We start from the raw sequence: 25,155 nt of genomic DNA, 5'->3' as shown, positions 1-25,155 counted from the left end.
AAGAAACAACTTAGGGGTTTTCTCGGGATGAGCGGATTTTGCCGCGCGTGGATCGTAGGATACGGCGAACTGACGAAACCCCTCGTCAAGATGACCTGTAAGGAGGAACCTGATCCCCTTAAATGGACTAAGGAAGCTTTCCAAAACTTTGAGACCATAAAACGAGAGTTGCGATCTGCCCCGGCCCTAGGACTCCCGGACTACCGCCTCCCCTTTTCCCTGTTTGTCCATGAACAGAGAGGGGTAGCCTCGGGTGTCCTAACTCAAACTTTCAGAGGACAACAACGGCCGGTCGCGTATTACAGTGTGCAGCTGGACCCAGTAGCGAAGGGAACCGTGGGATGCTTGAGAGCAATTGCAGCCGCAGCTGAACTAGTGGAACGGGCCCTGGAAATAGTGCAGAGCCAGGAATTAACTCTGAACGTACCACATGCGGTAGCCACCTTACTAAACCTACGGGGGTGCCAACACTTCAGCATAGCGAGATTAAACCAGTACGAGGCCACCCTCTTAGCCCCCTCAAATGTCCACATCAAAAGGGTCAATACTTTAAACCCAGCTACACTACTACCGCTACCCGACGACGGTACACCCCACCACGATTGCACCCAAGCTGTCAGATCAGCCGAGAGGCCACGAGATGACTTAGACTACCTCCCATTAGAAAACCCAGATCTCCAGATTTTTACGGACGGCAGCTCTAAGGTCGTGAACGGGAACAGGCAGACAGGATATGCTGTGGTCACTCATGACACTATCCTGGAGTCCGCTTCTATTAACCCGCGGTACAGTGCCCAAGCAGCTGAACTAATAGCCCTCATAAGGGCTTGCGAACTAAGTGAGGGCAAGACTGTAAACATATATACCGACTCAAAATACTGCTTCGGGTTGGTTCATGCTACTGGGGCACTGTGGAAACAAAGGGGATTCTTAACCGCTGCAGGGACTCAAATATCTCATGCCACCCTCGTCAAAAGACTAATGGACTCCATCCACTTCCCAAAGGCCATCTCAGTAATACACTGTAAAGCTCATACAAATGGGACTGACTTTGTCTCTGTTGGTAACCGGCTAGCAGACACTGCCGCTCAACAGGCTGCCTCTGACAACGTAAGCTCTAGTGAATTCCAGGCTGTTTTAGCCCCAGCTGACATAGACTTTGACCGTATGTACAGAACAGCGCAACAGCAGGAGATCAATCAGTGGCAGGCATTGGGGGCCATACAGAGAGATAACATTTGGATGCTGCCAGACGGTCGCATGATTATGCCCCGCGCCTGGGTCCCTAGACACTTGCGTGTCCTACATGAATTCACCCATTGGGGGGCCAATCGTCTAGCTGACAGCCTCCTTAGAAACTGGTACGCCCCCGGTGCCCATCAATCTGCAAAATCCGTGTCCAAAAATTGCCTCATCTGTGCGGACTTTAACCCAAAGCGGGAACCAAGGGGGCCTCCTGGTTCCCGACCCTGGGCTTACATACCATTTGAGAGTCTACAACTAGATTTTGCGGAACTTCCTCGATGTCAGAACTACCGATACCTTCTCGTGATCACCGACAAATTATCGGGCTGGCCCGAAGCTTTCCCTGTTAGGAAGGCCAATGCGCAAACCGTAGCCAAAATCCTCATGCAAGAGATTATTCCCAGGTATGGGGTTCCGCGAAGACTCGACAGCGACCGCGGAACCCACTTCTCTGCGGAGGTTGTTCAAGCTGTCACCAAAGCCTTCGGGATAAAATGGGAGTTGCATACGCCGTACCACCCCCAGTCCTCTGGCCAGACCGAGCGCATGAATGGGCTTATAAAATCACAACTAGGAAAGCTATGTAAGGCCACCAACCTAAAGTGGACAAATGCCCTACCCATCGTCCTCCACAATATCAGGAGCCAGCCTAGAGGACCCGCAAAACTCTCCCCTTACGAACTCTTGTTTGGGAGACCTTCCCCTACCCACACTTCCCAACTTCCCACCTTTGAACTGGAAGCTGGGGAAGCCGAACTAGCCACTTATGTGTCAGAGCTACAGCGACACCTTAAGAGACTGCACCGCTATGCCGCTAATTGCCAGAACGTACCCCTTGATGTTGACGCCCACAAATTCAAATCAGGAGATTGGATCAGGATAAAAACCCTCAAGGGCTCCACCCTCGAACCACAGTGGGAGGGTCCCTTCCAGGTTCTCCTTACAACTCCAACCGCCCTCAAGGTGGCTGAACGTTCAGCTTGGATACATTATACCCGATGCAAACACGCCTCGCCTCCCGACGACGACGTGGCAACAAGAGACAACCAGGAACAACCAGCCACCGACCCAGATGACACCTCTGCAGCTCCAGTTCCTCTTCATCCCACCGCCGCGCCTGTGCCAGACATCGCAAAGCCGTCCTCGGGTCCCTCGCCGCACCTTCCGTCGACATCCCCAGATGACAGCGGGGGTAATCGTAGTCCCCTAGCAGCTGGAGAGGGGCCCTGGAAGAACCCCGAAGAAAAGTGGCTCTCGAGGATACTTATCGATCCTAGCCCAGAAGATCCGGACCACCCGCCCATCAGAATGCAGTTCCGAAAGGAGGCCCGTCTCTGACGACCGTCGCCCTTTCCCCTTTTCCACCCGTTCCACCGCTTCTCACCCCCCTTCCTTCTGTCGTTTCCCTTGTCTGTCAATTTGCTTTCTCTCCCCTCAGGTACACGTCGCCATGGATGGAAGGACCTGGACCCATGTCGGTGTCGTCATCATGACCCTCCTCCTAGGCTGCACCTCCGAACGCTCCACGCAGCCCCACAACTGTGGGAGGAACCCGTCCGAACACTTCTTCCTGGAATGGGCCACCCTCGACGCCCCAGGCCACACCGACTACAACTCCTTCGGCGACTTCCCGTTTTGCCTACCAGGAACCCGGACATGGCTCCGCCACGCATTCCGGCCCCGGCTGCAGGGTTCACAGGTCTGGGAGCTTCTCATCCGGTCAAGCTCCTTTGAGATCCTTGGCAGAGCTTTCTTCACCCTCGACCAGCAATGGAACCGCTTGACCTGCCACAATGGGACTACCGTACAGGGGCGATGGGGAGAAATCACGCGCCCATACCAACCCCAGGATCAGGGAAATGGACTTTGGGAGGGTCACACTGACTCGCTGTACACTGAACACTGGACCTATGGATTCTATTGCAGCAGCTCCACCGCCGCTTCCTTGCTCCAAGGTATCTGTGTACGAAAATTTTGCTGTGTTTGGGACTTAGAAACATCACCCACTTGGGCGGGGAGCTCATATGTTGAGGGTTGGCTGCACCCGGTGGGAGGAAGCAATACCTTGGAGTGGGACTCAGAGGGACCCCAAAGGTGTGGGGGAATTGCCACATCCCCAGACCTCTTACGGAACCAAGACCCCTTGCATCCTGTGGGCACTGCCCCTAGGAGCATCAACTTACCCGAACTACCCACTCCCCGAAACTTCCCCCACCTATCTGCCTGGCAAGAAAACACCTATGTCCAGTTACTGCAGCGTGTGGTGCGAACCACCAATTTAACGGACTGTTGGATCTGTGCCCACACACCAGCGCACCTCGAACAAGGAGTCCCATTCATAGCAACCCCCCTTTCCCCATCCCAATACCGGACTGACTTCCTTACTGAACGCAACCTCACCTTTGTTAAACCCAGCCCCCAATATATCTACTTAAGCGGGCCGTCGGTCGGTCCTATCTGTAAGGAATTCCTGGGAAGCGGGGATCAGGTAGGCACCAGCACGTGCCCCATCACCCTATCATCCGACTCCAGTGGTCTCACGACTTGGGTCCGCAACCGCACCCACACTTCAACCTACCCCACCTTGGAACTAGCCTTGGGAGCAGTCCTGTCACCCTTCACCCAAGAGACGCCCCACCGGGATCTCGTGGACACCTTTAAAACAGGAAAGGTTAGCGGCATCCTAAATGGGCTATTCTGGGTTTGTTCTTCCCGAGGTTACTCCTGGGTTAGCAACCACATGAAGGGTACCTGTTTTCTGGGACACATACACCCTGGGTTCCGCGTAACCCGGGACCTTCCGGGCCGCGCAAGGAATAAGCGATCCCTCACCACAGCACCCCATGTAAAGGCAAATGGCGAGACCTGGCTTCGAGCTCTCTTCCCTGCATACGGAGCCTTTTCTAACCATCTGGATATACTTAGGCTAACAGATGTACTGCTACGTTTTATCAACGAATCCGAGTCTGTGACCATATCGCTACTCACGGAACTCACTGAGGTCCGGCGCCTCAGCATCCAGAACAAACTTTGTCTTGATCTCCTCCTATCACAGCAGGGAGGGGCATGTAAGCTCATCGGGGCAGAGTGCTGCTCTTATGTCACTGACCAAACCTTCAACATCTCAGCCCACCTAAGCGCCATTGCCTCCCTTGCCAGCAACCTCAAAGACATCCAACATGAGGGTATATCCGACTGGGACCCGTGGTCTTGGCTTCCCAGTACATCGTGGATACGTGAATCAGTGAAGGGAATGCTTTTTATAACTGTCTCTGTGATTGCCATGGTTGCCCTTTTCTGCTGTTGTTTCCACTGCTTCCCAATTGCAATGCGCTCCACAGCTCCACTCCCCCGTGCCGTCCAAGCCCCCGTGGTTCAGCTTCATAGAGATCCGATACCCATCCCTATGTACCACCTGGGGGGCGGAGTGTACTCCATAAAGGATGTGCGGCCATAATTTTGTGCCAAAATTAAGCCGCAGAGAGGGGAAATGTAATAGGAGTATAACCATGCCCCTACACTTTCACACCGTCCAGGTTCCCCATGTACAGAGAGGGGACTCATAGATCCACTGCAACGCCATTTTCCCCACTTTTTCCTTAAGGACAGGAAAAGCTAGCTGGCAAGCAAGAGGAGGAGGGGAGGGGGGAGCAGGATGAGCAACAACAAAATGCGCATTCGGATGCAAATCCAACTGCTCCCGGCTCATCCGATCGCCCATTGCCGCGCCTCCACCTGCCCCCAGATTAACCTTTCCGCCCAGCCCTCCAACGTTTGCATATCTCAAATCTATCAGCCGACATTCAGCAGGTAAACAATAGGCAAATATCACCTCAGGTCTGGCCGGAACGACCTCCTTATCTCTGAGGCTGCCCATCCCCAACACACACCCCCTCCCGGAACTGAAACCGCACTGTAAAAACGTGCTTTCCTTATCACTACACAATTTCCAGCCTCTGTTATACTTGATCTAATGTGCAGTATAACCCAAGTGTTATGTATTGCTACGCTGTGTATGAACCTCCGACATTGTATCCAGATGTAACTCATGCTTCTCCAGCTATATAACCTGATGTATCTCTGCCTTAATGTTTCCTTGTACTCCATGTATGCTTCTCTGTAGCAACCACAATGTTATAAAGTTATCTGTAACCTAATCATACCCAAGGAACGTGTAAAGTGTTTCCTCTGGCTGCCGCCTTCATAAAGACTAACTGTCATTCGGGAGCTGTCAGATTCCCGTTCTTAACATTCCATGAACTGTCAACCCTCCTGCCCTTATACCACAGCGCCATCTACTGAGTCTGCCACCAAAGCAGCAGGGTAAAAGGACAATGGAAACACCTGTCACTCAGAGGAAATCGCTTTATTCATATACAAAGGGACACGGACATTCACCACTCAGGAAGTTCCGATCACCGACTCCACCCTGCAGGACAGAAGACAACAGAAGTATTAGCAAGTCCAAAGAACCGGCAGGAAGACCACTCTGTCACTATTGTATAAACCCATCTCCTTGTCATTTAATGTACTTACCTTATGTAAATCCCTCCTTCCCCGCTCTTTTCCTTCCATTTACCTGTATGGAAACAAAAATGTATAAAACCCTCCCTGTGACTATACTCAGGGTTCTTCTCTCTCTTCGTGATCCACACGTCGCTGGGAGGTAGAACCTCTGTTGCAACAGACCCAAATAAACGGGGGCATCGCCTTGCTTCCCTTTTCGCAGCTCCTGTGTCGTCTTGGTTCATTTCCGTTGGTAAGTGGGAGGCTTCAGCCAAACCTGTAGCTTCCCGGGGCAAAACTCTCCGGGGCTCCCTCTCGGGTACCGGACCCTAATTTCTCTCCGTGGTGCATTAATTGGCTTACGACAGTTGCAACAGGATCCTTCCTCTCACGCAGGAGAACAAAGAAGGAAGCCAGAACAAAGGCATGGCCGCCCTTATATAGACATTTGAAATTTCCCCGGCTGGAGCTCAAGACCACCACAGAAACATCATACATACGTCACACAAGAGGGGTGTATCCCAGAACCACCTTCCCCAATACATCATGCCTACATCACAAAAAGGTGGTCTCCAACAAATTTCAACAGAAATCTGAGAAGTTTGTTTTTCTCCTGCCTGCCAATATATATGATAATGTCTTATCTGATTGTCTTTCCTGGGTTAGCCAGGCCATTCCTTTGAGATGGTGATTACTTAATTTCTGAGACAATGGGAAGGTTCCCTCACCCCCTTCCTCCTTGCAGAGAAACATTTGGTAAACATTTGGTCAGTTTTGAGAGTCAAAATGGTGTCAGACGTCAAAATGGTGTCAGGACTGTCTGCCTCAGACACGTGGCCTTGTTTGCTTGGCACACTTATGAACATTATGTATATATATATATATATATATATAGGAGCAGGCTAGCAGGCGGGGCCCATTACATGATAGGAGCCTACACAACACAAAACACTGTTGGTGTATGTAAGTTTTATTTGTTTTTTTACGTTATATTTTGGAAATGTACATCCAGTTTTTTTCCTTTGAATTTTTGGGGGCGCCCCAAGAGAGTGGGCCCCTAAGCGCTAGCTTGTTAAGCTTAAACGTAAATCCTGCACTGGGCCAAAGAGACTTGCATTGCAAGGGGTTGGACTAGATGACCCTTGTCCCTACAATTCCATGGTTCTGTTATTGATCTTATTGGTTGGCATCTATCTGTCTTGGGAGACGATTTTGGGGGTGAAGTCAAGCTCTGCAATTCTATTGGTTCTATTACTGCCGAAAGTTTAAAGGTTAATTCTTGACGCCTGGGGAAGCATTTAAACTTTCGGCAGTAATAGAACCAATAGAATTGTAGAGTTTGACTTCACCCCAAAATCGTCTCCCTATTAAGCTTAAACGTAAATCTGGCACTGGGCCAAAGAGACTTGCATTGCAGGGGGTTGGACTAGAGCAGTGTTTTTCAACCACTGTTCCGTGGCACACTAGTGTGCCGTGAGATGGAAAATTACTTTATATATAGTCAATATAGGTACAGAGTTAATTTTTTTAACATTTTCTAATGGTGGTGTGCCTCGTGATTTTTTTCATGAAACAAGTGTGCCTTTGCCCAAAAAAAGGTTGAAAAACACTGGACTAGAGGTGACCCTTGTCCCTACAATTCCATGGTTCTATTATTGCATCCACATCTGTACATCTCTCGGGCGCTCTAGCGGGGAGGTTTAACGACTAAGAACGAAAGAGCGCCCGAGAGATGTACAGATGTGGATGCATGCATGCGTGCACGTGGGTGAGTGGGAACTGTTACTGCACCCACCCACCCGCAACGCGCGCCACGTGTGAACTCCGGGTCACGGTTGCTGGCGGCGCCGCGCAGACTCCTCCTGCTTCGATTCCCGGCTCGGCCGCTAGGGGCGGGGCGGAGCTGCTTCCCCGCCTGCTCTCTTCCTTGGGCAGAGGGGCTGGTGGTTTTCTGCTAGCAGCAGCAGGGTACCTATTTTATCCCTTTTTAAAGCAACACGGAAAACCCGCCGCATGTGAAATCGGGAAGCCGGAAGACTGCCCTGAGGTCGGAGAGGAGGAAGCGAAGCGGCGATGTGAAAAAATGGCACGGGAGACAGGGGCGAGGCAGATGGTGCAGCGCCGCTGAGCGTGCAGCTACTCCGGTTTATTTCGCATCCTCCTCCTTCTCCTCCTCCGGACCAAGGTACTGTCTTCTGCCCGCTTCCGCGGAGAGCTAGCCGGCGTCTCAGCTCCCCAATGCACGGACCAGGCTGGCTTTTGTTATTTATAGCTAGGTGGGGCTGGCGGGGGTGGGGGCTCTTGAGCCCAGCGAATCGACTGCATTGATTGGATGGGCAGGTTTTTAAAAAAGAGATTTTATATCTCTCTCTCATCATTGCAGTCTTTTGGTGCGGGGATAGGCGAGTCTGTCACAATTGGGCCTGAGCGGTGGCAACAGCAGGCCTGGATCCGGTCCGGATTGAGGATAGATGCAGATGGTGTGGAGCCAGTTATTTCGTTCCCAATGGCGTTTTATAGGTACAGGAAACGAAGAGCTTTCGCCTCCCCTTGTCACCTGAATGCTGCTTGATAGAGGAGGGATGGGTTAATATCACCGGGTTTTATTTATTTGGTCATGTTAGGTAATCTGGGGAGGGGGCGAGTCCTAAATGCAGGTTGCATTTCTTTTAGCTTTCTGGCTCCCCCTGCCCCCCCGCCTCCCATGATAGAATTTACCGTCTCATTTTATGCCTGGGATTTATTCCAAAGAGAGCTTGTTAATTGAATTACCAAAGGGCGTCAGGCCCCAAGATGCAGTCATGTTCTGAAAGGGATTCCCTTCCCATCCAGTCTGGGATTGAATGTGCTTCAACAGTGGGCCGACCTGCCTAGAAAGCGAAGGTGAGATGGGAGCTGCCTTTTGTCCCAATGGCACAGGTATATCTCCGATCTGCCAGAAACCAGACCCAGGGATGGCTAGAGGAATTGTACAGCTGCAGTCAACAAGGTTTACATAAGGTTTACGGTCCAGGGCCAGTTGCCTGTTATCAGAGCACATGTGCTGTATGGCCGTGACTTAGATTAGGAAGCTGGGTTTGGATTCTTATTCCTACCGCATTTCCGGGTGTGTGCAATTTCTTTATTTTTATTTTTTAAATCCAATAACCAACTGTCACACAAGTTAGACTGACTTGTAACCCAAGCCTGTGTCTTTGTACTCAGAAATCACTGTGTCTAGTGAGACCTTTGTTCGGCTATGTGCTTGTCAGATTGCAGCTCCATATTGTGTTTCTTTGCACGCTAAGGCTGTAGTTCTAGCTGTGTCTACTCAGAAGTAAGACCTATTGAATTCAGTAGTACTTGCTTCAGGCAAGTGAGGTTAGCATCGCAGCCTTAGTCCTATTGAACTTGGTGGGGTTTGCTTCTGAGTTGGAAAATATAGGATCACTGTAAATAAAAAAAGGTGGCTGTGTGTGCATGTGCACATCTTTTCAGTTCATGCTTACGGTGAGGGAGGTTTCTATCTAACATGGAATTGGGATTGCAGTTAATTCCATTCCTGTGTGTTAATTCTAATCTTGTTTATGTGGTGTTGGTAAACTTCATGGCTGAGTACATTCACCACAGACCCTGCTAATTTTGTTCTGCACGTGGCAACCATTCCATCTTGTAATCACCTAGTCTCTTCTGGATTGTCAGAATTTACATCCTCCTACCCGACTCTCAAGGGACCCAGGTGGCGCTGTGGGTTAAACCACAGAGCCTAGGGCTTGCTGATCAGAAGGTCCGGCAGTTCAAAGCTCCCGTTGCTCGGTCCCAGCTCCTGCCCACCTAGCAGTTCGAAAGCACATCAAAGTGCAAGTAGATAAATAGGTACCGCTCCGGCGGGAAGGTAAACGGCGTTTCCGTGCGCTGCTCTGGTTCGCCAGAAGCGGCTTTGTCATGCTGGCCACATGACCCGGAAGCTGTCTGCGGACAAACGCCGGCTCCCTCGGCCTATAGAGCGAGATGAGCGCCGCAACCCCAGAGTCGGACACGACTGGACCTGATGGTCAGGGGTCCCTTTACCTTTACCCGACTCTCATCCTTCGGAGCCTGCCTACCTGAGAGGGTTTAGCTCCTTATAACAAACAGCCACAGGCTGGGTGAGGCCTCCTAAGCATAGACAGAGAGTGAGTGATCTTGGCACAGAGATTCCTTAACCCACCGCCATCCCTCAAGGCCTGTTAGCTGCTGTGCCTTATCTTGTCCCTTTAGACCACTTTAGACCACCTAATCAGAGAAGAGAACTTTGTTCTTGATAATTCCTTCTAACAGGTCAGATTGTGAACTATGGAAGGAAGTTTATGTGAGCAGAATAACAGATTGATTCAAACTTATTTGTAATTATATTACAAATAATTAATGAAACCACAAGATGTGTGTTGCCCTGCCAACAATAATAGTAGTGTGGAATAATCAGAACTTTCATAATAATCAAATCAACATATTATAAAATGGCTTGTAATGGGCAACCAAACACATTTTTGGAACTGTTCATAGCAATTGAAGCAATTCAAGGTCCAGACTATGGGACGCCCCAGAAAAATTAATAATTAATAATTTGATTGTAATTTGGTTTTCATTTTAGTTTATTGTTTTTAATTGGATTATTATGATTTAATGGATATGTTAATTGGCTGTTTTTATTGGAAATTTATAAAATGTTAATTAAAAAAAAAAAAGTCCAGAGGGGGTATAAACTGGGGTAACTATATCCCACCTCAATGTTTCTGTACTCCCCAATTTTATGGAAACAAATATGAAAAGAACTTGAAAAATAGGGGAGGGGATACCTGGTCCGCCCTAGTTTTTCCACCCTCCCAGGCCTCTACATTTGTAACTGTTCATCGTTTAATTTTGGGATGATAAATATTAGGATCATATATGCTTATACACTTTTATATTATTATAAATATTCCTTTATTTATAACAAACAGAAACAATTCAATAACTCCCCTCCCACACATTTAAAAAGCCATAGAATGTTAATCTCAGATAAAATACAAAACCGTGTATATCTCTGGATAGAAATGTATTAATTATGGAACTAAACTGACAATATCATCATACAAAAAGTATGCATAGATATTTCCTCAGAGGCAAAGCCTATATATGCTTTCAAACATCAAAGTGCTGATTCAATGTGCAATATACAAAGTGCAATATACAAAGTGCAATATAATGTTAAAGATGGTTTTGCAAGTATGGGTCTATCTTCCCAATGTTGGAGAAGGTTATACAAAGTCATTCAGACGTGTGGGTATGTCCTCCCGACGGGTGGCCAGCTTCAAATCTTCACCAGCAGTTTCGTCAAGGTCTGGACTTTATCTTTGATAACAGCAGTACAAACCATCAACTTTACTAGAGATATGAATTCAAATATACAATAAAAAGGCTTAATAAAGATTCATGTACTCACCATCAAATCAGAACTAGGATATTAAATATAGCTAAGCTATTCAAAGTGATTCAGACTCCCATCATTCCAATATAGCTAATGCGGACTCAAACTTTCTCCAGGTTAAATACTTGCAGGCAGGCTAACATTTAAAGGAGCAGATTACTATTGTTACTATGCTTGATGTAGATATTTAAAGATATAGCTCCACTTCCTTGGTTAATTTGCATGCAGCACATTTACCACATTTAAAATGTCCCTGTAAAACTAATTGGTTACGACGTTCCAGGTCTGGTAATGCTGCATGTACTAGCATGTTTTTAAGGTTTTTTGTTCTGCGGAAACCAATGTGTGGTGTTAAAGAACAACCTGGTATTTCTTTTATTAGGTGCCAGTGCTTCTTAATTATTTTGCTGATAGAATATGAAAGTGGAGTGTGGTCAATGGCACATGTTATGGGTGAAATTTTTTGTATGGGACGTTTTTCGAATAGACTATATCTAGGTCTTTGAAGGGCTCTGGTTTGTGCCGTTTTATTCACTTCATGTGGGTAACCCCTTGAGAAGAATTCTTGTGCCAAGACCTGGCTATCATTCTTGTAATCCTTAGGAGAGGTGGAGTTCCGTTTAATCCGTAAAAATTGACCATAAGTTAAATTATGTTTTAAATTGGTAGGGTGAAAAGATTTATAATGAAGGTATGATGTTTTGTCTGTGGGCTTTTTAAAAGTTCGAACTGCTAGTTTGTTAGCAGTATCACAATATAATATAGTGTCTAGAAACGGCCTGTTCTCGTGCTCTCTAAAAGGAAAAAGTGCATGCACCTGCCTGCAAAGTTAGCTAGGGTTCCTCTCCCCCCCTCCCCCTTTGCCCAATCCCAAGCAAGTCCATTTGCAAGTCCCTTGAGTTTAGTGGGATTTACTCCCAGGTAAAGCCGGGGAGGAGCCAGGCTGCCTACAGAGAAGAGACCTGCAAAGCAGGTTTGAAGTTGCAAATAAACGTTGGTTTGTTTGTTAGGCTTTTAAAGCTCTGCAAGGCTTTGAGTTTGAGGGTGCTGTGGGTTTGTTTGTGTGCCATCACCATGTATATGCAAGGTAACCTTGAGCATATAGACTGGCACCTTCTCCCCCCCCCCCTGCAGAGTTTGTGTACCTTTAACAGATGTCTGACAGGCAGAAATCCAGCAGGTCAGAAGAACCAACATTTTGAGTGTTATCCTTTGGAAGCCTATGAAATTTAAATTCCCACTTTTAACTGTTTAAAGGGGTTGCGGTGGATCCCCTTTGTGTGCTGTCACTGACTTGAATTTGCATAATATTTCAGACTTGGACACAATTGTATTTGAGCTTGGTGGAGCTTACCGGTACATTTTGAACCATGCACAGTTTGAACCATGTGTGCAAGCATATGGATGGAGTCAGAGGGTGTGTATGTGGGGTTCTTGGTGCACGTGGGAAGGAGGAGGGGGTTATTAGTGATTATATGAAAGATGCAGGTAGGTAGCCGTGTTGGTCTGACGCAGCTGAAATATATAAAAAAATAAAAGAATTGTCCAGTAACACCTTAGAGACCAACTAGGTTTGTTCTTGGTATAAGCTTTCGTGTGCATGAAGAAGTGTGCATCTGAAGAAGTGTGCATGCACACGAAAGCTTATACCAAGAACAAACTTAGTTGGTCTCTAAGGTATGTGAAAGATGGGTGCAGATGACTAGTACCTGCTGAAACAAACTTGGAAGAGAAGTGAAAGGAGACTTTTTTAAAAAAAGAACAGGCTGCCTTGAGAATTGGGCAGTGCCTGCTAATAATTCAGGCACGGCCAGCAAATGGACTGCAAGTCCTAATGTACGGTAATTGTTTTTATGGAACTAAGCATGTCTGAGCTTGCTACTATCCCAATGGGAGGAAGCCTGGGGATCCCATAGGTGCTGCTTTGAACAGGGAGAGAGCAAATACCATTTCTGTCTTTAAATGGAGATGAAATGAACTAGGCATCCAGTTTTTTCCTTAGTAACAATGATGGGGTTCAATACTGGATTGCAGGAAGGGGCCTTGCTCCAGGGGCTGGCAACCCATGCTACGCCACTGTTCCTCCAGATTTCTCATGGAGGAGGCCCATGAAGAAGGGCCTCGGGGGGATCATAGCGTCCAGGTAGGTTCATATGGGGAGAGATAGACCTTGAGCTATTCCAGTCCTGAGCTGGTTAAGGTTTTATAGGTCAAAACCAACACTTTCAATCAAACCCAGAAACTAATTGGCAGCCAGTGCAGTTGGACCAGGATTGGTGTAATATGATCAAACCACCTTGCTCTGGTGAGCAACCTGGACACCGAATTCTAAATGCAGCACCAGCTGAAGTTTCTGAACAGTCTTCAAAGGCAGTAATCTAACCTACAGGAGTGGTTCTATCACTGTCTCCTTCCAGCAGGTATCAACAACTACAGAACCCCTTTTTGGACTTTTTGTTTGAAAAGGAAAAGGAATTCATTTGAGATGTATGGGTCTGAAGATTAGGGAAATATTGCTTAACGGAGTGAACGTTTTGAATAATTTCTTTTGGGCAACAGACAAACAAAAGTTCAAAAGTCCCATTTTCCCTTTCTTTCTTTTCTCATATATATTTCCTTTCTTTTGATCTTATTTCTTCTCTTCTCTTCTCTTTTTTGTTTTCCTTTGGTGTCCTCTGCTCTGGGCCATTCTTGGGTTCCAGGATTACACACACATGAAGGTGGTGGATGGATGGAGGGACCCTGAGTGAGAGACTGGGAGAAGAAAGGAAAGCTCCCAGGTGAGAGCTGGGAGGGTTCACCACTTTCTGTGTGAGACAAGGACTCTGAATTTACTTTCTTCAGACAATCATAACCGCTATATCTCAAAGCCCTACATGCAACCTCAAACTTGCACCAATAATAATAATAATAATAATTAATAATAATAATTTATTATTTATACCCCGCTCATCTGGCTGGGTCTCCCCGGCCACTCTGGGCGGCTTCCAACAAACATCAAAATACAATACAAAGTCACAGATTAAAAACTTCCCTAAACAGGGCTGCCTTCAGGTATTTTCTAAATGACAGGTAGTTGTTTGTCTCTCTGACCGCTGATGGGAGGGCGTTCCACAGGGCGGGTGCCACTACCGAGAAGGCCCTCTGCCTGGTTCCCTGTAGCTTTGCTCTTGCAGTGAGGGAACCGACAGAAGGCCCTCGGTGCTGGATCTCAGTGTCCGGGCTGAACGGTGGGGGTGGAGACGCTCCTTCAGGTATACAGGACCGAGGCCGTTTAGGGCTTTAAAGGTCAACACCAACACTTTGAATTGTGCTCGGAAATGTACTGGGAGCTAATGCAGATCTCTCAGGACCGGTGTTATGTGGTCCTGGTGGCCACTCCCAGTCACCAGTCTAGCTGCCGCGTTCTGGATTAATTGCAGTTTCCGGGTCACCTTCAAGGGTAGCCCCACGGAGAGCGCATTGCAGTAGTCCAAGTGGGAGATAACCAGAGCATGTACCACTCTGGCGAGACAGTCTGCGGGCAGGTAGGGTCTCAGCCTGCGTACCAGATGGAGCTGGTAGACAGCCGCCCTGGACACAGAATTAACCTGCGCTTCCATGGACAGCTGTGAGTCCAAAATGACTCCCAGGCTACGCACCTGGCCCTTCTGGGGCACAGTTACCCCGTTCAGGACCAGGGAGTCCCCCACACCCACCCGCCCCCTGTCCCCCAAAAACAATACTTCTGTCTTGTCAGGATTCAACCTCAATCTGTTAGCCGCCATCCATCCTCCAACCGCCTCCAGGCACTCACACAGGACCTTCACCGCCTTCACTGGTTCTGATTTAAAAGAGAGGTAGAGCTGGGTATCATCTGCATACTGATGAACACCCAGCCCAAACCCCCTGATGATTTCTCCCAGCGGCTTCATATAGATATTAAAAAGCATGGGGGAGAGGACGGAATCCTGAGGCACCCCACAAGTGAGAGCCCAGGGGTCTGAACACTCATCCCCACCACCACTTTCTGAACACGGCCCAGGAGGAAGGAGCGGAACCACTGTATAACAGTGCCTCCAGCTCCCAACCCCTCTAGCCGGTCCAGAAGGATGTTATGGTCGATGGTGTCAAAGGCCGCTGAGAGATCCAGCAGAACTAGGAAACAGCTCTCACCTTTGTCCCTAGCCCGCCGGAGATCATCAACCAGTGCGACCAAGGCAGTTTCAGTCCCATGATGAGGCCTGAATCCCGATTGGATAACTTTCACTTCTCTGATGTCAACAACAGACTAGAACATATTTTTGTTCATTAAACAGGAAGCTACCCTAAATATCTCAAGTTTAGGACGGTTGATTCTGACTGACTGAAGTGCTCCAGGGTTTCAGAGAGGGGAGAGTTACCAGGGATGGAGCCTAAGAAACAGATGCTCTGCCCCATAGCTGTTGCTCTTCCGCAAACATTGATACCTTGCTTAGTCCCTGAAAGGGCAGCCAGCTCCAGAGCTCCACAGATTTTCTTCAAGTTTTAATTCATTTTAACTTGTTTTAAACCAAGCATTTTATTAACTATCAACTGTTCTTTTAACCTGAAAGCTGGAGAGCAGAATAATGCGGACTGTGAGATAAGCAATAATTAACAAACTTGGAGCTTATCTGTTCTGTTAGCATTCCATTTATCAAGTGGAAGGGTGGAAGGTGGCTGAATTTGACACAGTACTAATTGTTGAGATTTTAACTTAGCCTTGAACCTAAAATGTCACCCAGAGGCAAGAAAAGAATCCAGACCAGTCCCAGTAATGATACTGGGGCTCATAAATCCAGTGAAGCAGAGAAACGGATGAGAATACCTTGCTCATGCCCACGCTGGGCTCCCCTAGCCCTATTCAGGAGTTCTGCTCATGTGTAAAACAAACTCACGCGTGGAGCCAAGCCAAGTAGCCACACCCTTAATACCACGCATGTCTGCCCTCTGGCCCTCTGGTGAAAGTCTGTAAGGTGTGTGTCTTTGGGTGTGTGTGCAGCCAGTCAACATGCATGACAAGGTAGGGCATAGGAGAGCAGCCCCTTGCAGATGTTCTTGTTATTTCCTCTGCTTTTTCTCCCCAAGGGACCTTATGTTGGTTTTGTGTAACTTCTGAATACTGGGCTCCTGTGATCTTCTCCCCAGGGGACTGATCTGAAGTCAACTGCACCTGCTTAGCTTCAGCAATGCTGCAGTGGATTCCCCCAGATCAGTTAAAGCGCTGCAAGGCTTTGAGTCTGAGGGTGCTGTGTGTGTGTGTGTGTGCCATCATCATGTATATGCAAGGTAACTTTGAGCATATACAAGTGAAACTCAAAAAATTAGAATATTGTGGAAAAGTCCATTTATGTAAGCAATTGTTTTCATTAGCTACTGGAGTTTAATATATGAGATAGACTCATGGCATGCAAAGCGAGATAAGTCAAGCCTTTGCTTGTTATAATTGTGATGATTATGGCGTACAGCTGATGAGAACCCCAAAGTTGAAATTGTTAATTTGGGGTTCTCATCAGCTGTACGCCATAATCATCACAATTATAACAAATAAAGGCTTGACATATCTCACTTTGCATGTCATGAGTCTATCTCATATATTAGTTTCACCTTTCAAGTTGATTTACTGAAAGAAATGAATCTTTCCATGATATTCTAATTTTTCGAGTTTCACCTGTAGACTGTCACCTCCCCCCCCCCCCCGGCAGAGTTTGTGTACCTTTAACAGATGTATGACAGGCAGAAATCCAGCAGGTCAGAAGAACCAACATTTTGAGTGTTATCCCTTGGAAGCCTATGAAATTTAAATTCCCACTTTTAACTGTTTAAAGGGGTTGCGGTGGATCCCCTTTGTGTGCTGTCACTGACTTGAATTTGTATAAGATTTCAGGCTTGGACACAATTGTATTTGAGCTTGGTGGAGTGTACATTTTGGACCATGCACAGTTTGAACCATGTGTGCAAGCATATGGATGGAGTCAGAGAGTGTGTATGTGGGGTTCTTAGTGCACGTGGGAAGGAGGAGGGGGTTATTAGTGATTATATGAAAGAATGGGTGCAGATGACTAGTACCTGCTGAAACAAACTTGGAAGAGACTGGAAATGAGACTTTTTCAAAAAGAACAGGCTGATACCCCACCTTCACCCACCATGGCCCCCTCCACCTCTCTCCCCCTTTTCTTCCTAATGTAACACTAATATCTCAACAATGAAACCAACCTGTAGAAAATGTTCCTTGAAAAAAGGGACGTTGCCCATACTTTGTAAACAAGACACCTGTAATTAAAAAATACATTTTTTTTAAAAAAAGAACAGGCTGCCTTGAGAATTGAGCAGTGCCTGCTAATAATTCAGGCACGGCCAGCAAATGGACTGCGAGTCCTAATGTAATTGTTTTTATAGTACTAAGCAGGTCTGAGCTTGCTACTACTCAAGGGGGAGGAAGCCTGGGCATCCCATAGGTGCTGCTTTGAGCGGGAAGACAGCAAGAGACAGTTTTAGCAAATACCATTTCTACCTTTAAATGGAGATGAAATGAACTAGGCATCCAGTTTTTTTTTCACTTTGCAAGTTCTTTATTCACAATGATGGGGTTCAGTACTGGATTGCAGCTAGAGGCCTTGCCCCAGGGGGCTGGCAATCCTTGCTATGCCACTGATCCTCCGGATTTCTCATGGAGGAGGCCCATGAAGGGTCTCAGGGGGTGATCATAGCATCCAGGTAGGTTCATATGGGGAGAGGCAGACCTTGAGCTATTGCAGTCCTGAGCCGGTTAACACTTTGAGTTGGACCCAGAAACTAATTGGCAGCCAGCGCAGTTAGACCAGGATTAGTGCAATGTGCTCAAACTGCTTTGCTCCGATGAGCAACCTGGTCTCCAAATTTTGCACCAGCTGAAGTTTCTGAATAGTGTTCAATATTGCAGTGGATTCTTCCAGATCAGGGGTTTCTAATGTGATGGCTTCCAGATGTTTCTGGACTACAGCTTCCAGCGTCGTTGTGCATCGTTTCTTGTGATTGAACCAGTGCAGATTTTCGTCCCAGGTATTTTAAATGTTTTATTAACTAAAAATGTAACAACAATTTGGTTATTTGATGGGTACTGGAGCTCAAGGTTAGCAATTTGTATATTTAAAAGGTTCTGTGTTTTGACTCCTAATATAGTAGAACTTAATGAAATCTGTCTCAGAAAGGACAAAGCAAAAATCAGTTTGCCAAGATGTCACCGCTGCTATATTGCAATGTTAAAAAGTGTCATAGTGTGTGAGATGTTCAAAGGAACAGAGTCTGATGCCTTGGGAGAACAGTGGGAGGTAACCAAAGTTGAGCCATATGTTGACTTTATTGCTAAATTAAGCATCACTTACGGTAATTGTATTTTCTCAGTATGTGCAGTAATTTTCCCATTATTACTATTTTTTGTGTGCAAACCAACCTCTACAATCTGTAGCAATCTGTTCTCTTTCTGCTTCTTGAGAGCAAAGTATGTACATCTACGCATTCATGCACACCCCACTCAGATAATGAATCTTGATAGATATCATATTGAATCCTGAAAGAACTTCAAATCACCATACAGTGGTACCCCATGTTACGCACGCGATCCGTTCAGAAGCATTCTGCGCATCTGGGGGTCGCGAGCGCTCCGGAAACGCTTCCGGGTTGTGGGCGTTCTTAACTCGAATGTCCGCAACCCGGGGTGTGTGGAACCCGGGGTATGACCATATTCTAGTCTTGCAGATTTGTGATGAATTATTGTGGGGACAGTTGATGGCTTTCTGTATGCATTGGCCTTAAATTATTATTGTTACTTTTTTATCCATAATTTATTGTTTTGTTTTTTATTTTTTGTAAACTGCTGAGAGTTTTTGTACAATTAAGCAATGTATAAATTTTATGGGGGGGGGAACCAAATAAAATTCCTGACCCCGCTGGCCATACTGGCTGGGGTTGATAGGAGTTGGAGTCCAGCGATGCTTGGATCATGCCACGTTGTTTGCCTATGTGACTGCTTGCAGGTACATGGCATATTGCAGCACAGTGGTGCCTCGCAAGACGAAATTAATTCGTTCCGCGAGTGCTGCCGTACAGCGGAAATTTCGTCTTGCGAAGCACGGCCGGAGGAAGCGCGGTTTGATGGGGAGGAAAACAGCAGAATGTTTTCGTTTTGTGAGTCGCGGCCATAGGGAAATTCATCTTGCGAGTCACCCTTTCGTTAGCGAATGCCTTTCGTCTAGCAAGTTTTTCGTCTAGCAAGGCATTCATCTTTCGAGGTACCACTGCATTTCCTTCTGTTCTTTTCAATCTAACCTACAGGAGTGGTTCTATAACTGTCTCCTTCCAGCAGGCCGGGATCACTCCCTCCTTTAAAGAGGCATTAACCACCTCCCTGGCTCAGCCACCTGTCCGTTCCCTGCTAGTTTCTTTATCAGCCAAGAGGGCCAAGGGTCGTATCAGACAGAATATCCCCCAAAGCTGTCTGGAAATCCATTGGATCAACCAGTCTCTGAGGGCAGCCCATCTTCATAGGTCCTCTGCCTCTGCAGAGAAGAAAAGCCTAACTATGAACTGGAAGTGATCTGACCCTGACAAGGGACTGATGAAGGGACTGTCTTCTTGCTCAGTTGAGAAAACAAAGACCAGAGTGTGGCCTGCCACATGAGTTGGGCCAGTGACAAGTTGGGACAGCCTCATGGTCATCATGGCAGCCATGAAGTGCTGAGTTACCCTACAGCCAGTCCCCTTGGCATGGATGTTGAAGTCTCCCAGAACCAGCAGCCTGGGAGTCCTCAAAACATCCTCTGAGACCAGCTCTGTCAGTTCAGGCAGGGAGAGTGCTGGGCAGTGAGGCGGGTAGTAAACAAGGAGAATCACAAATTGTCCCAGTTGCCCAATGCCTTTTCATTGCAACAAATTTGCTCAACTCAGCCACTTTTACAACAGGTCTGAAACAGTTGAGCCTCATGTTCTACCATTTCCTCCAAACCCTAGAAGCCACCATTTGGAGATCAGCACATTTGGATTCTTCTGACCAGCAGCTTAACCACACTTGAAATTGGCCAATAGCTTCTGTTCTTAGTACAACTGAGTTGCAGATGAGAAGCAGCCTGCAGAATGTAGATGCCATGGCAATTGGGATTCTTTCCCGCTTTCTCCTGGGAAATCTGCTCTTTAGCAATCATAGAATCTTAGAATTACAGAGTTGGAAGAGACCACAGGGGCCATCCAGTCCAACCCCCTGCCAAGCAGGAAACACCATCAAAGCATTTCTGACAGATTATCTACCAGTATTGGAGAGCCCAGTACCACCCATTGGCTTAAAATAATCTTACCCAAGGGTGTAATCCCCTCTTGGGAGTGGGGAACCTTTCACAGATTGTTATTCTGTCCTGGAAGCAGCATTGTCCTGCTTTGTCATCAGATTTTGCCTAAACTTCTGGTGCATCTGAAAGCCCATACTTTTTTCTTTTCTTGAAAATCTTGTTAAGTGCATGAAATATTCCTTCTTAACAGACACCCACAGCACTAATCAAAGACAGTTCTAGCACACAAAGTATAATGCGGTTATTACGTAATTTGAATGTAGAACCCACAGCAGCCAAGAAATATATCTGCACTACAGAAAACAGCCTTTGACAGGGAGAAAACAAGGATTCCACAAAGATTCGTGTCATAGTGACCTGGTTCACACATCATACTGAGCCTAACCATGGCTTAGCATGCTCTCCAGAAAGGAGATTGTGGCTACTGGACTTTGCTCTTCCTTGGTCATTCTGCTACTGAGCCATCCCAAGCCATGGTTTGGTTTAGTGTGCCATCTGAACCAGACCTAGTGAGAGAAAAGGGGCACTTCAGCTGGTCCACAGATTTGTGGGGCTGAATCACAGGGTAAGCTAGACTGGCCTTCTTTACAATGGCAATGTCTTCTACCTCCTGCTTCATTTCAAACAAGTGATGCTGGAGGTGAACTGTGAATGGGAAGGTCACACAATCTTTCTTGGAAAGGTAAAGGGACCCCTGACCATTAGGTCCAGTCATAGAATCATGGAATCACAGAGTTGGAAGAGACCCCAAGGGCCATTCAGTCCAACCCCCTGCCAAGCAGGAAACACAATCAAAGCATTCCTGACAGATGGCTGTCAAGCCTCCGCTTAAAGACCTCCAAAGAAGGAGACTCCACCACATTCCTTGGCAGCAAATTCCACTGTCCAACAGCTCTTACTGTCAGGAAGTTCTTCCTAATGTTTAGGTGGAATCTTCTTTCTTGTAGTTTGAATCCATTGCTCCGTGTCCGCTTCTCTAGAGCAGCAGAAAACAACCTTTCTCCCTCCTCTATATGACATCCTTTTATATATTTGAACATGGCTATCATATCACCCCTTAACCTTCTCTTCTCCAGGCTAAACATACCCAGCTCCCTAAGCCGTTCCTCATAAGGCATCGTTTCCAGACCTTTGACCATTTTGGTGCCCTCATTGTTCCAGCATGGTTAATCCAATTGCTGTTTGTTCCGATTCAGGGCTGAAGATCAGGTTTCCCCGGGGGGAGGGGAAGCAGCGGAGGAAACGGGGTTGTGGATAAGCCCCCAGCACAGCTGTCAAGTTCTCCCTTATTTTAAGGGAAGTTCCATTATGCCGAATAGGTTTCCTCATGAGAAAAGGTAAAACTTGACAGCTATGGCCCCCAGACTCCTATGTGAGCCCAGGATAGAGAGGCAAAGGGTTTGTTTATGCCTTCCTTCCCATAGTAAATGGCAGCAGATTTGGGCTTCAGAGCCTTCTCCCCACCCAGCTCAGTCGGAGATGCAGGCTCTTAGAAATCATCCAGGGAATGTTATTCGGGAATGTGGTCTTGGCACTGGAGGAGAGGATAAGAAGATATAGCCTTGGCATGGGAAGCACCTGGGAGCCAGATTGAACCTCTGAGGTTCCCAGTTCTCTATCCCTAGGACAGGAAATCTAACATGACTCAAAAGTTTGGCTTCACCCGGAGATTTCTGATGGAAGGGCTGAGGCAAGAGTGATTTTACCTGAAGGAAGTTTATGCAGTTTATGAGTTGCATCACTTATGATGGAAGACTTTTCCAGGAATGACTTGCCCTCAGCCCCACTCCTCTCCATGCGGTGTCAGTTTCCTTGTTCTCAAGATTTAATTTTCCTTTATGTGTCAATATCATTACCTGCTCAGGCAATCAGTAGTGTGATTTCCTTATTCCTGGCTGTAGGTATAATAGTTATGTTGTTGTTGTTCAGTTGTTCAGTCGTGTCCGACTCTTCGTGACCCCATGGACCAGAGCACGCCAGGCACACCTATCCTTCACTGCCTCTCGCAGTTTGGCCAAACTCATGTTAGTAGCTTCGAGAACACTGTCCAACCATCTCATCCTCTGTCGCCCCCTTCTCCTTGTGCCCTCCATCTTTCCCAACATCAGGGTCTTTTCTAGGGAGTCTTCTCTTCTCATGAGGTGGCCAAAGTACTGGAGCCTCAACTTCAGGATCTGTCCTTCTAGTGAGCACTCAGGGCTGATTTCCTTGAGAATGGATAGGTTTGATCGTCTTGCAGTCCATGGGACTCTCAAGAGTCTCCTCCAGCACCATAATTCAAAAGCATCAATTCTTCGGCGATCAGCCTTCTTTATGGTCCAGTTCTCACTTCCGTACACTACTACTGGGAAAACCATAGCTTTAACTATACGGACCTTTGTCGGCAAGGTGATGTCTTTGCTTTTTAAGATTTTTAATAGTTATGAGGAAGCAATAAATGATGTAGCTGCGGCTTCTCCACTGGTCCCCTTGCTCAACTTCCTCAAGGACATCTTCTTGCAGCAGGTGGAGGGGAAGAGGGAAGGCAATGGGGCTGGTGAAGGAACAGAATGGGGAGTGCGACAGAACCTTCTCCCATTGCCTCAGAACTTAAGACTATAGATAGGATCTCTGGTGGGTGAGCTGGCGATTCTACAGCTCCCCCGCCCCCCCACGTTCAACAGTGTGTGTGTTCTGCAACACGTTCTAGTGGTGGATTTATACTGCTTGGCTTGTTCTGTGATGTTTCCCCAATGCTACCACATTACTGCTGGCTGGAGGAGTTGTAGTGCAACCAAAACAGAACAAGAATAAACAAGGAACATTTGTGTTAGAAAAAGCGACAGGATATGCACTCATTGAGCATGTGAAGTAATACGCCTGCCCCCAGGGGTGGGCTATGGTGATTTTTCGTAATATGGCACCCTGTGCGAGCCCAAAATGTTATGCCCCCAGATGGATCTTCTCAGTTTTGTGCCCTCCTTGCCTTGGCACCCTGTGCCCGCCCCACTGTAAATCTGGTGCTGCTGCTGCCCCAGATTGTCATTTGCAGGTGCAGATAGCTTTGGAAGTGGGGTCTCGTGTGACTACCCAGATGGCATCACAAGCACAGATCACCATGAATGTGCAGTAAAAAGGGTGAGGTGGGGCTTATTTAGGAGTTGTTCCACAACCATGTAAATATAACTGCTGCACCCTGTCCTGGCTGTTTGATCAACTGTTCCTTTACGAGACCTCTGGTAACTCATTTACATTCTTGTTCTATGAAGTGGTATGGGGATGGGGAGGCTGAGAGAAGACCCCAAGCTATGATGTTTGAGTTTTGATTGGAATTTTTTTGGAAAAGAGAGGAAAAACGAAACTCCAAAACAAAAAGTAAGCAGGGTTACACTAGGAATTTGCAGCTGACCAAAGTGAATTGTTGTAAGAATAACAAGGTTATATATATATATATATATATATATATATATATATATATATATATATATAAAATAAATGTTCATAAGTGTGCCAAGCAAACAAGGCCACGTGTCCGAGGCAGACAGTCCTGACACCATTTTGACTTCTGGCACCATTTTGACTCTCAAAACTGACCAAATGTTTACCAAATGTTTCTCTGCAAGGAGGAAGGGGGTGAGGGAACCTTCACATTGTCTCAGAAATTAAGTAATCACCATCTCAAAGGAATGGCCTGGCTACCCAGGAAAGGCAATCAGATAAGACATTAGCATATATAATGGCAGGCAGGAGAAAAACAAACTTCTCAGATTTCTGTTGAAATTTGTTGGAGACCGCCTTTTTGTGATATGGGCATGATGTATTGGGGAAGGTGGTTCTGGGATACACCCTTCTTCTGTGACGTATGTATGATGTTTCTGGGGTGGTCTTGAGCTCCAGCAGGGGAAATTTCAAATGTCTATATAAGGGCGGCCATGCCTTTGTTCTGGCTTCCTTCTTTGTTCTCCTGCGTAAGAGGAAGGATCCTGTTGCAACGGTTCAATAACGACTTTGCTTCTCAATCTTCTCTGGTTGGCCTCTGTTATATTCTCCTACCAATGGAGGACTCTACAAGGGCTCTTGTGTACCCCATAAGGTAAAAAGGGTGGATTTTTGCTTATTACAGAACACTATTCACCAGACATGTATGGTGACCTGTTAGGGACTTGGGGCCAAACCATTTCCTTCCTGCAGGGCAAATAGGAGCTGTATGGAGAGGGCGATTCAGAGAGGAGGAAATGATGGCAGGTGAAAGGGTTAAAGTTTCCTGATCCAGCCCCCTCCCCCGCTCCAGTGGCATGTAGCTTTGGAGAGGGGGACATGGGAGTTGTATTTATCCTAAAATCATGGTGTCCATAATGTGTTGTATTTTTTCTTTATTTTTTCTTTTATCTTTTTGTAAACTGCTTTGAGGGTTTTTTGTATAATCATGTTTTGTTGGCATTTGGTAAACCTGGTTTTGCCACTGACTGAAACGCCTTAAACCTTCTGGGGGAGAGAGAAGCATTTGGTGGGCAAAAATATCTGGCTGGAGACCATGTTCTGCTCTGTGGGTCAGGTGTTGAGCAGGCCTGGGTCAGAGTCATGATTGGAGCTCAGCTAGAGGCTAAATGAGACTGTTTGGAAACCATTGTACCCTAATAGCAGGGAAGTGACTGAGATTGGCTTTGTTGCATGTCT

The 25,155-nt window shown here is 46.9% G+C and overlaps 1 protein-coding gene across 1 annotated transcript in view; it reads left to right on the top strand.

The window, feature by feature from the left end:
* The first annotated feature begins 8,127 nt into the window (after positions 1–8,127).
* Positions 8,128–25,155, top strand: part of B4GALNT1 (beta-1,4-N-acetyl-galactosaminyltransferase 1) — a 57,631-nt gene continuing 40,603 nt past the window's right edge. Inside the window, exon 1 of the mRNA XM_033137759.1 lies at positions 8,128–8,271. Coding sequence (XP_032993650.1) covers positions 8,258–8,271 — 14 coding nt within the window. The 5' untranslated portion in view covers positions 8,128–8,257. The remainder of the gene's footprint in view (positions 8,272–25,155) is intronic.

The sequence above is a fragment of the Lacerta agilis genome, chromosome 2, assembly GCF_009819535.1.
Source record: "Lacerta agilis isolate rLacAgi1 chromosome 2, rLacAgi1.pri, whole genome shotgun sequence".
Classification (NCBI taxonomy): Eukaryota; Metazoa; Chordata; class Lepidosauria; order Squamata; family Lacertidae; genus Lacerta; species Lacerta agilis.
Note: the sequence above shows the minus strand (reverse complement) of the source record. Positions and strands in the feature narration are given on the sequence as shown.